Consider the following 12,220-nt stretch of genomic DNA (forward strand, 5'->3'; position numbering starts at 1 on the left):
AGTTTGATTGATTTTGTCTCAAGCAAATTACAAAAAATAAGTAAATAAGCAAGCTAAATTAGCATCTCTCTTTTAGCAAACAAGCTAACAAATACACCATTACATAATAATTAAAATCTGTCAACCTGACAATAAAGGAAATAAATAACAATTACAAACCAAAAGCTGGTTTTATAGCCTGCAGTAACTAATATCCCACTAAAATACTGCCCAGATAAATCGATCTAACCAACTGTAACACTCTAGTTATTATAAATGACGCTACATTTGGAGGCAGTCAGATTAGATGTAGATAAATTTATCATTCCTGTAGGATTGAGAGATAATTCTGGAGCGTTTCGACCCTTTGTGAGTTGTTCTTCTGGGAGACAGAGCGCTCCACTGCTGGCAAAGGCCTCAGCTGATATACTGCGGCGCTCTATCTCATCCACTTTACAAGGAGGGGAATTAATAACCTTGACATGACAAAGTGAAAACAGCCCACTAATGTGATTTCCGATGTTATAGTTCCCCGGAGCAGCTTCCAAGCCACCTTTCTACGGTTGTGGTTGTGTGTTTCCCTGACCCGTCATGTGTTTGCCTCCCTCGTCCGTTTAGTATCGCTATGCTAAGCTGGAGCAGCCCTCTCAGTTCGGAGGGGAGCCGTGCAGTTTCTACGGCAGGGAGGAGGAGGCCTGTATCGTTCCAGCCCGCTACACCTGTGACAATGTTCCTGTATGTGAGGGATTCCTCTGCAGCCAGACAGGTATCTCCTGCACCCACACCCATACTCTGGAAGTGCTGCAAAATTCAAGCTGCAATATGAACAGCATTATTATCTGCATTGCATGTGAGAGGTAATTTTTATATTTTGACTCTCCTCATCTCATCTGCCCTCTATCCTTCTGTCTGTAATCCCTAAATCAATCTTAACGAGCCATCAACAAGTCTGTCTTCATTCCTAAAACTCCCAACAGCTGGAATATGCAAACCATGTCAGGAGCAGAACTCAGACCTAATGTAGACTATTCTTTATTCATATTTTTGTGTGTCGTGCCTCTTTTATAATTCACCGCTCATGTTTGTTCATTCAAAAGATAAAAATCCATGACATCCAAACATTCTTGTCACATTATGCCACATTGTGATTCCAATTAAAAGCAAACATATACTGTAAGGTGTCATTAGCGCCGTTCCGCTCATCTGATGGAGATCATAAGGTACAGCAGTGGGTTGAAACAAAACAACGGACAGATGATGCAGTCGTACATGTCATTTAGATGATGTCAAAATGGCATCTCTACTGGGAAGAACTAAGATGCAAGAAAAAAAGAGTCAAAAACTGAGAAATAAGAAGAGAGATCAGCAGCTGCCGCCATGTTGGCAGTGCCAAAAATGATCAAAGGGTGGAACCTGTGTGGAGATGAGGCCGGCCACCCACTGTCCTGTAAGCCAGGCCCTTAATTATACTTAAAACAATTTAAAGGGATGGGTTGTTTAAAAATGAATCCTTCTTACAGTTGTCACACACTTGGATATTAGCCATAGAGACCAAAAGTGTTTTTGTACCAGGTTGTAAAAATGCTTATTTATGCTGCAAAGTTGGTCATTTTGACATAATTGTTTGTGGGAAATGACTCGCTTTTGTACTAAGCCTCAAGTGGACATTTGAGGAACTGCAGTTTTTAGCACTTTGACGTTGTCACTGGAGGTTGCCGCTTGAAAACAAGTAGCCTGGTACTGTCCAAAGGTTTATTAAAATAAATGGAAATAAATAACTTTTTTTTTTTAATTAAATAAAATGAGCCTACCAACATCGCTAAAGATCAGCAATGTTACTGAGTTCAGCCCAGAGGTAGCCCAACCAGAAAAACCCACCAATAAACCTCAGCTTCTCACTTCTCATTAAAAAAAAAATTGGCAATATTTTTCAAACATGTTCTCAAGTGCTATATATAAAAAAAAAAGAACAATAAGCTGACTTTGGATGGAACCCTACTTGCTTTTCCCCACTGTGTTCAGCCTTATGCTAAGCTAAGCTAATTAGCTGCTGGCTGGCATGTCACATTTACAGCAGCGACGTGGAGAATCATATTAATCTTATCATCTAATTCCTTCCTATGAGGCAACAGGCATTGTAGAGGGTAAGCCAATGCTTTAAGCCACTGAGGGAATCCAAACGGGAAAACTTAATTGACGTGTTGTATTACCGATGTCTAATGAATCAAAGTCACACTCATATTGCTTAACGATGCTCATAGTGTCTTTATTTGTTATCCAAATCTTCTAAAATACATATTTCCAACCAACATCTATACATACGGTAAATTTCAGCGTGTTGCTCAGCCCTAGGAAACCCTACCTCGACAGAAAGGTTCCTACCTTATACAGACAAAATTGAGAATCAGCACACATTAACGTGAGACACCAAATATAGAACAGCATTTCCTGATCTGCTCCTACAGGCACAATTCCAAAAAAAAATGTCAAACTAGTCATTTTATGTTGTTTTTCCTGTGACTGAACACCATCAACCTCTTTCCCCTCCTTCAGGTCGCTGTATTCCCAGAACGCTGCAGTGTAGTGGCGAGGACGACTGTGGGGACATGTCAGATGAAGCAGGCTGTAAGAAGGTTTCTAAGCCCTGCAGGCAGGAGGCTGAGGAGTACTGGGGAATTGAAAATCTTGCCAAAGGGTGAGTCATGTGCCCATTAGTCCGCGTCTTAGTCCAAGATGTTTTCGAAGGACTTAAGGATGTCAACATGTTGCTCTTCTCAAACCAATCTGCGCTCCAATAATGCTGCCGTTCTTTCAGAATAAACATCCTGAACAGCAACCTGGAAGGAGTGGTGCTCGACAACAGATACTACGCAGGCAGCTGTCTGCCTCACTACATCCAGGATGTCAGATTCAGGAAGCCTTACAACTTACAGCAGTACACGCTACAGGTGGGAATGTCACACAATTAGTAGGATACATACTTAATGCACACACTTTATAAATTGTACCGAACAGCTTTAATAATGGCTAATAACTGACTAATGCTCTGTAGATTTGCTATGAGCCACCAACAAGTAAAATGATCTGGAACAACATTCATAAATTACCGATTTGATATGTATTTATAAATGAATTAACAAGATGTGAAAGTGCTACTACTATTCTTGAGTGTGCAGTTTGCCACCTGTTCCAAGAAATTATGTTCGTACAGCACCGTCTGTATGTTCAAAATGTTAATTCCTGACGTGTTAAATACATCGGTTTCTGTTGTCTTCTACAGACAAAAGGCTCATATGATTTCACCCTGCAGTCTTTTGATTCCTACTCTGACTACATGGACCACACCGTTAAGGAGCGCACGTCAAAAACCACTGTCTCTATCGGCTTTGCCATTCCAGGGGTAGTGGAATTTGGATACAACTTCAACAGCGACAAATACTCTAAGTCAGTCCAGAAGATTCGCCGTTACTCTGGCAAGGTGAGCGACGTTTTCTTTTTCTTCTCTGCTCACTTCTGTGCTACTGATGGATATAAACCGATCAGCCACAACATTGAAGCCTTGGGTCCCGACATTCACAACACAACACAGTCCTTCATGTCAACAGCACTCCCTGAATGACAAAGCTCCTCACCAGACCACAAATCTGCTCAGGGACAGCTTGAGGAACATGACAAAGATTTAAGAGCAATTACCTGGCCTCAAAAATTCCCCAAGATCCCAATTCAATCAAACATCTACAAGATTCCCCAAAGGTCCTGCTGCCAACTTCCCAGTGTCAGACACCACAAGACACCTCGAGAGGTCCCATGTCCAAGCTTCGATGCCCAAAGCTGTTTTGACAGGGCAAGGGAGACCTTCACAACATACATTCTGTATTTCTCAAAAACAGCCCAGTCAAACTCAACAATTTCCATCCATCCATCATCTCTACACCGCCGAATCCTCACTAGGGTCATGGGGGGCTGGAGTCTATCCCAGCTGACTCAGGGTGAAGGCAGGTTCACCTGGACAGGTAACCAGTCTATCACAGGGCTACACTTAGAGACAGACAACCAAGCACACTCACATTCACACCTACGGACAATTTAGAATCACCAATTAACCTCAGCATGTTTCTGGACCTTGTGGAAGGAAGCCAGAGAACCCGGAGAGAACCCACGCTGCACGGGGAGAATGTGCAAACTCACATAGAAAGATCCCGGGTGTCCTCACTGGGACGCGAACCGGCGACCTTCTTGCTGCGAGGCGACAGTGCTAACCACCGACCCACCTTGCAGCTTTAGCAGAACTTTCTCACAATAATTCAGAATATCATAAAAAAACGTGTGCCTTCTCTAACCATGAACAGTCGGGTAACCTCCACCTGCTTACTCCAATCTCCAGACCAACAGCTTTGTGAGGGCAAAATCAGAACTGGAGTTGGCCCAGTACATGCTGAAGTCGGATGATTTGATGCTTCACCCAGAATTTCTGCAGCGCCTTCGCTCTCTGCCACAGACTTATGTTTATGGGGAATACAGGCAGATCTACAGGGACTACGGTACCCACTACATCACCGAGGCTGCCCTCGGAGGAGACTATGAGCACACCATCATCTTGAACAAGGAAAGGCTGGAGAAGTCAGGTAGGAGTGATTATCAAACTGAAGCTGGGGGTGCTCGGTCAAAGATTCTTTATTTACTGGACATGACAAGAAATTTTTGATAATTATTTAGATCAGACGCTCAAAGACATCAGATTCCTAGAATTGGTTGGCAGCATTTTATGGCATCGATCTTGAACTATATAACAGCAATCACTCTGCATTTGTTGTTTTTTCTAGATTACTCTTTGGAAGACTACTCATCTTGTGTGCAGTCAGGCCTGAAGGTTGGAGCGAGCATAAGTGGTGTTTATGTATCGGCTGGGTTGAATTTTGGATCCTGTAGTGGCCTGCTGAATGAGATGGGAGGTGAGCTTCCCGGTTTGGTCAGATGTCTTTCAGCCTGCAGAACGTCCTCTGGTTTACACCTGACAAATGAACTGATCTAAAACTTTGAAGTCATTCTGTCTCCCTACAGGGGACACAGTCAATGGCAGCATGGTGGAGGACTTTGTTGCTGTCGTAAACGGTGGAAGCAGCGAATCCATCAGTGCTTTGGTGTCAAAGAAGCTTCCCACCCCAGAGCTGATGAGACTGTGGGGCGAAGGCGTGCGCTTCAACCCGGACTTCATTCGCAAAACAGTGAGTTTCCCTCTCTAAAGCCCACGTTGTCCTTTATATATGTTGTGTGCTTCTGCTACTAGTCAAACTCATAATGCTCTTTTATCTGTGTTTCTTTTCTCCCATAATCTCTTGTGACATTAACACAATCAATACCTCGTTTTGTTTCTCTTTCAAATTTCTCTGTCTCAATCTGAAGCTCTAATAAAACCGTCCATGAGGAATCTGACCTGACTAATTGATACACGGCCAGCATTGGCACAATTACACAGAGGCGAAGTACAATCGAGCGGATCAATGGCGCGTCGGAGAACAAACGGCGAATGATGCCAAATAGCGAGCATGCCAAAGACAAATAGTCTGCCTCGCTGCAACACAGTCAGGTCTCAGCACTTGTGGGGCTTTTCAGTTTGGCTCTATCCAAAAAAAGCAGCCAGTTTTAAGAGATTTCAATTTGAACAATCTTGGTTTTATTATATTTTATTATATGTGCCTCATTAGACGCGGCCGCTGTATGAGCTGGTGACCTCCAGAGACTTTTCCCATTACGCCACCCTGAAAAGAAACCTGAAGCGAGCCCTGTCGGAGCACCTGGCTGAGGCTAGTTCATGTCGCTGCGCTCCCTGTCGCAACAATGGAGTGGCTGTTATGAGAGGTAATCCAGAGGATATTAATGTTTGTGTTGTTTCACTGGAAATCTTACACATCTATAAGCTCAGCGCAACTTTGTTTAGCCTTACTTTTACTAAAAAGGACGCTCAGTTGACAGATCACTCATGCAACCAGTGATGTAAATCTAGACACTACACATTTCTCTAAGGATAAAAAGCATAAATGTGATATTTGATGATGATTACAATGATGGTATGTGTGTTGATGAAGTGAGTATCTTTCCTCAACAGGCACAAGGTGTGACTGTGTGTGTCCTGTTGGTTACACTGGACGGGGCTGTGAAATCACGAATAGGCAAAAAGGTTAACAAACCAAAACACAAAACAACGCTCAGTATGTGACATTTATTTTACTTTTGTGCACTAATCCCACTGACACGACATATGGTGTGACCCATTGTGACAGAAGTGGCCATCGACGGCAGCTGGAGCTGCTGGGGAGCCTGGTCGTCCTGCAGTGGAGGGAAACTGACGAGGAGTCGGCAGTGTAACAACCCGACACCCAGCAATGGAGGCATGACATGCAGCGGACTGCAGGAAGAGTCTACTGGCTGCTTTTAGAAACCCCTGATGTCGAGGATGTCATAGTGTGTGGTGTGTTTGTCTTTGACTGCCTAAGTGTGACTTAATGATTCATATTTGAATAAAAAGGTACCTAAATTGGATTTCTTCAGTGACTATTTTGTCGTGAATTTGAAGCCATGTGTGTTATTTCTTGATACGGCTGCTCGTCTGTGCAGCTTTTCACTAGCTCTGCCTTAGGCGCTGACCTGGATTCAGCGTCTGTTACACGGATTTAACCTTCACATTAGAGGCAATTTGCAAAATGTCACACACAGTATAAATGACACTCTTGTCCTTAGAAAAAATCCAGACACATACACAAAGTCTGCACAACACGCATTTATTCCCACTTTTGATATACAGTGTTTACAGTGTGTTTCATTTCTGAGGCCTTTAATGTTTTGAAAAGGAGAGTTTTGTGATAGCACTCAACAGCCTCTTTACCCTGAAATCTGAGACAAGCTTCTCGTTAGCAGCGGCGAGCCTGAGAAGTGGAGCCCAGGCAGTTTGCTCCGCCTCCATCAGGTGGAGGGTTATTACAGACTCGTGTCCGAGTCTTCCTCCCTGATGTGCAGGATGACCAGGGCCCCCAGCAGGACCACACCCCATCTGTCTTGGTATCTGTTGAGGAAAATTAAAGTGGTTATACGTTGATTTTAACCAACTTGCCCAGAGGAAATCTTTGCTCACTGTCATTATCCCATCACATATAGAGAGTGAAGCAGGGACCTGAAGTATAATTTTTGTACTTTAACTGCATAGCATTAAGTTGATAGCTGCCCTTAATGAATGGGTCACAGACCAAGTTCTACAAAACCATTATGTGGCAACACCTCCGACACTTTGACATATCTTGGAGAATATGTAAATCGGTTATAAGGATGAGTGTCTTTAAAAAGTACCTAGAATTGTTGCACACCAGGACATGAACTGTTAATTATATATTTTAGACGAGGAAGTGACTCAAGCGATGACAATATGCACCTTTTGGACCAGACTAAAATATCTCAATCGCTATAAAGTCTGATACAGACATTCGTGGTCCTCTGGGAGTGCAGTTTTGTTCTAGCTCCATCATGAAGTTTACATTTTAGAGCAACACCTTGTAATAATTATTGGATGGATTGCCGTAACATTTGCTACGGACATTTAAGCTCTCTAGAGGAACATTTCTCCTCATTTTATTAATGTACCACAATGAACCAGACCACCGCAATGGTCTGACTATGAAAGGCTACTTCATTGTGTGTGTGTCTACAGTAAACAGCAAAGCTCATGTTCTTGGACTGGACATAGAGGATCACACAGACCCCCCTACATGGGCGGCTTATGGCTTATGGCTTATGGCGGCTGTAAAATCATTTCTGGGGATCGCCAGATGGTTGTCGGGCAAAAAAAATGAAATCACATGTTAAAATTAAAATAGCTTTTGTGCCACAGAATAGCATAGACCTGCATTTATCAGGTGAACACAAACACAAATGTGAGCTAATGCCATATTTGTTGTGTTTAAAGCTGTTTCTAGTCTGTTTTTGTGGTTTTCAGTGTGACTTGGTGATTTCTCTCACCTCTCCCGAGTGTCTCCTCACAGGCCTCTCCCTGGAACCCAGACTTACAGATGCAGGTACAGGAGGTTCCTGAGAGGGCGGGGATCCCGTTGTGCCTGCAGGGGGCGCAGCGACAGGGGTCGAACTGCTGCAGATGCTCATCCAAAGCCCTCTGTAAGTTGGCCATTCGAGCACCTACATGGTCGGCAGCTGTGCTGTAGTGCACGAGCTCATAAATCGGCATGGTCTGGGTCACAGGGGGACAAGGACAGAGACAGAGAGATGGATCGACTTAGTGGGAACTGAACTGAAACTTGTGTCTGGTTTTCCTTCTGTTGGAGAAGATGTAGTTCTTCCACTAACTTACCTCATGTTCGATGACTGCTGGGTTGTATTTGAGAGATGCTCCCCACTTCTTGTACGTGTCGGGGTTCCTGATGGCCGCCAGCCCAGCGCTGGAGTCTATGATTCCTCCCTTTACCAGAGTAACAACGTCCTCAATCACAGATGATTTAGAGCTTTTTTCTATATTTCAAAAAATAAATATATTTTTTTTAAGCTCCTCTAACACATCACACCAACAATACTTGATGAATTAATTCAATGTTTGAATAACTATAATACATAGTTACAAACAACAATAGATCAAACAAATACATTGCTTATAATATAGATATTAGAGGTATCTCGAGTAGAGCTACCTACCAACAGATGTTTCTCACCTTGATCAAACCTTCCATCTTTATTACAAAAATCTTTTTTCCACTTTAGATCTATTTTTGCATATTCATCTAATGGATAGGTAAAACCAATAGAGACACCGATGCATGAACCAGCTTGTTCAGCCTCAATTTCTAGAACAGCCAAGAAAGAGAATAAAACAAAGTTAACTCTACATTGCATTTCTTATTAGATTGCACTGATTCACAGTTTGGAAAGCCCACAGTACTTGATTCTGCCATAGATGTTTTGTTGACAACCACAATGTATTCCAGGGTTCCCCCCATGGTTCCCTCCGTGACGTAGTGGGTGCCGAATGTGTTCAAGAATCTGGAGTACATCCCAAAGTCGTATTGCTCTGGGAGCTCCATGAGTGAAATGTAGAAATCTTCATGAAGCATCAGCTGATTGGTTCTCATCTTGAAGTGGGCAGTTTGTACTTTGGACTGAAGTCTAATGAAGCCAAGGTCCTGAGGAGAAAAGGTAAGATGTTTATACTATTTTAAAATAATAATAATAATAATAATAATAATAATAATAATAATAATGGAAAAAGGTCATCCCCCCCAAAAAACTTTTTTTTTTATGCCTTATTTTTTATAGACATTAAATTTTTTTGAGTCATGCACGTGGCTGCTTTCTTGCTCTAATATTTAATCCTTTAATATGAAGCTAGAGCTATACAACTGTGAGCTTAAATTGTTGTCAGTATAAAGACTGAAACAGGGAGTAAAAGCTTGCCATGAATCTATCTGCCAACATAGACTGTACATAAAAGACAGACGTAGTTCCAGGTCTGATAAGTGAAGCCGGTGAATGCATTCTTTCCAACAACCAGCAGGTGGTGACTCCTGTGGTTGCAAAAAGAGGTCGGATTGTATTGAAGTCAACTGAAAGTGACCCTACTTCTAACTTGATTTGCTACCTTGGTAAACATTTGTCTAATGAGTTCATGGTCCCAGTTGCTGGTTTCAAGTCTCCTCCAATAGAGACTGATGCTTACCTTGTAACTTTCAGTCTTATTTAGAGTAAAACAGACATAAAGCAGTGTTTGTGTTTGAGTGTGGCTACCATGGGAATACTATATGGGCATACATAGAGTCCTCTTGGTCTTGATTTGTAAGATTAAAATGGCGATGGCCAAACTCCAAACTCAAGGCTTCACTATGTCCACAGTCCACAAATAAATGTGTAACGTCGCTATGTCTATCTTTTCTGTGCAGTCTATGGTAACAAAATATGCATTCCTATAGCTCCTGGGAAGCTTGAACACAATACACCAAACCAAACTTTAAAAATAAAACAACGATAACGGACTACCTGAAGTCTCTGCTGCAGAGAGGCACTATGCACCACCAAATACCCAACATGAAGTCACCACTTGTCTGTTTTGTTTTTTGTACAGATTAAACAGATGTTTTATGTTTACTGGTAGGCATTAGAGGCATTCATAGGCAGATGTTATAAGTCTAGCTATCTCCCTCTGTTTTCACTCTTTATGCTAAGCTAAGCTAATTAGCTGCTGGTGGGACCTTCATATTGAATGAATAAACAATCATCTTCTCATCTAACTCTTGGCAATAAAGTAAACAATAAATATCTTTAAAGATACTGTATATATTTAAAAAGGAAGAACACTTGCACTTGTTGTATAGAAAATGTTGACCTCTGGGTCAGTAGGTCATACCTGGCTTCTATGCCGTGTTAAGTTGCTGAGAAACTCCGATTCTCCGCTGCCACTCATGCCCACTTGAACATAACTGATCCCAATGGAGGCTCCACCGTTGGAGGAGGACATGGTTTTCCTCGCCGTCAGCAAGCTCGACAAATCTTCAAAATACTCATGAGAGCTCTCCGATTTAGCCTGAGCCTGCAACAGGGTGAACTTCATCAAGATGTCTGTGTCCAAGACATCCACTTTTTAAGTGAAAAAAATAAATGAACAAGAGTAATACAGTACCACAAAACGGTAGGTGTGGTAGTTGTAAGGTTTCCGGTAGTTTTTTTCATCTTCATTGTAGTGCAGGTTCTCACAGAACGCATCATAAACGAACTTCCTCCATTCACCGTTATAGACGTATTCACACTGTCCTCCAAAGTACTTCGAGTCAAGGACGTGATCAACAAAGTCTCCAGTTAAGATGTTGAACCTATGAAGGAGCAGAATAATTAAGAATAATTGTTACATTTTAGTAAAGCTAAAGAAATAATGATGTGACAGGGAATTTATTTATGTTAAATATGTATTCTGTATGGGGCTGCAAGGTGGGTTGGTGGTTAGCACCGTCGCCTCGCAGCTAGAAGGTCGCCGGTTTGTGTCCCGGTAAGGAGACCCGGTATCTTTCCACGTGGAGTCTCCATGTTCTCCCCGTGCAGCGTGGGTTCTCTCCAGGTTCTCCAGCTTCCTCCCACAGTCCAGAAACACGTTGAGGTTAATTGGTGATTCTAAATTGTCCGTAGGTGTGAATGTGAGTGTGCTTGGTTGTCTGTCTCTAAGTGTAGCCCTGTGATAGACTGGTTACCTGTCCAGGTGAACGACCGTAGTGAGGATTAAGTGGTGTATAGATAATGGATGGATGGATGTATTCTGTATGTGAAAACTACACTGTGACTTGGATTTCGAATTATTCAAAACACTTTGCAAAGAAAAAAAAAATGTTCTGCTCAAATTATTCCTTTTCTCAGTTCTCTGTTGTGACTCTATTGTGCATCTTGTACTCTCTTTTGTGAATGCCTTGTGTCATGTGTGTATTTAATTCATAGCTGCCTGTAGAGGCGATAAAGCATATAAAAAATGAACAACAACAGCAGTAATCAGTGTGCAGTACTTACCCCTGAGTGCCACGTTCAGCGCCGGGGATTGGCAGGAGGGTGGAACACTTGTCGTCTCTCCGGTTCAAATCCGTACATCCGTCTTCATCAGAAAAATCATCACAGTCTGGTTCTCCATTACAGCGAAGGGACTGGCTGATGCAGCGCCCTGGGGGGGAAAAAGCACCAAAATGGATCCTCACGTACACAAACAGAAGCTATGCTGACTGAGTGGTCGTGGACGAGTCTTGCCTGTTTCTTTGCAGGTGAAACTGTCTCCGCAGTAATCCGGCACCAGACACTGCAAGGCTGACGTTGGACATGCCAGCCTCTCCCACAGTCCCTCGATACAGTCTGTCCCACCAAACTGTGAGGGTTTTTCTAGGCTTCGAAAACGGAACTGGGACAGAGCTTAAAATGAGTTAAAATCCCCCAGTTTGTCCATTATTACCTCGGACCATACATTGATGCAAAAACACACTAAAAGTAGGCCACATAATGTTGCATTACTGCTGGAATTAAAGTCAATTGGACTCAATGAACTGTCTTAAGTTACCATATAATATTTGATATGTACAGTCGTGACTCGATAATCCGACACTAAATGTAAAACCTTCTTTTATGTCGGATAGCAAGGCTGTCGGATTGTCAAGACGGAGGTCGAGATACAAGGAGGGCTTGATGCTGGAAGGCTCATTAGTTGTTAATATTTATTGTTCATAGT

At 42.5% G+C, this 12,220-nt stretch overlaps 2 protein-coding genes across 2 annotated transcripts in view; one reads left to right on the top strand and one right to left on the bottom strand.

Annotated features, from left to right (window-relative positions):
* Nucleotides 1–6,519, top strand: part of c8b (complement component 8, beta polypeptide) — a 7,683-nt gene extending 1,164 nt beyond the window's left edge. Inside the window, exons 3-12 of the mRNA XM_008293998.1 lie at nt 598–745; nt 2,533–2,674; nt 2,795–2,927; nt 3,260–3,457; nt 4,364–4,604; nt 4,803–4,931; nt 5,041–5,204; nt 5,685–5,838; nt 6,086–6,157; nt 6,261–6,519. Of these exons, the coding sequence (XP_008292220.1) occupies nt 598–745; nt 2,533–2,674; nt 2,795–2,927; nt 3,260–3,457; nt 4,364–4,604; nt 4,803–4,931; nt 5,041–5,204; nt 5,685–5,838; nt 6,086–6,157; nt 6,261–6,415 (1,536 nt within the window). The 3' untranslated portion in view covers nt 6,416–6,519. The remainder of the gene's footprint in view (nt 1–597; nt 746–2,532; nt 2,675–2,794; nt 2,928–3,259; nt 3,458–4,363; nt 4,605–4,802; nt 4,932–5,040; nt 5,205–5,684; nt 5,839–6,085; nt 6,158–6,260) is intronic.
* A 223-nt stretch (nt 6,520–6,742) lies between these two features.
* c8a (complement component 8, alpha polypeptide) overlaps nt 6,743–12,220 on the bottom strand; it is a 7,014-nt gene continuing 1,536 nt past the window's right edge. Inside the window, exons 3-11 of the mRNA XM_008294114.1 lie at nt 11,749–11,896; nt 11,518–11,665; nt 10,646–10,835; nt 10,373–10,555; nt 8,915–9,155; nt 8,688–8,819; nt 8,333–8,490; nt 7,987–8,212; nt 6,743–7,039 (exon numbers count right to left, since the gene is read on the bottom strand). Of these exons, the coding sequence (XP_008292336.1) occupies nt 6,888–7,039; nt 7,987–8,212; nt 8,333–8,490; nt 8,688–8,819; nt 8,915–9,155; nt 10,373–10,555; nt 10,646–10,835; nt 11,518–11,665; nt 11,749–11,896 (1,578 nt within the window). The 3' untranslated portion in view covers nt 6,743–6,887. The remainder of the gene's footprint in view (nt 7,040–7,986; nt 8,213–8,332; nt 8,491–8,687; nt 8,820–8,914; nt 9,156–10,372; nt 10,556–10,645; nt 10,836–11,517; nt 11,666–11,748; nt 11,897–12,220) is intronic.

Source organism: Stegastes partitus, unplaced genomic scaffold (genome assembly GCF_000690725.1).
Source record: "Stegastes partitus isolate 25-593 unplaced genomic scaffold, Stegastes_partitus-1.0.2 Scaffold0, whole genome shotgun sequence".
Taxonomy (NCBI): domain Eukaryota; kingdom Metazoa; phylum Chordata; class Actinopteri; family Pomacentridae; genus Stegastes; species Stegastes partitus.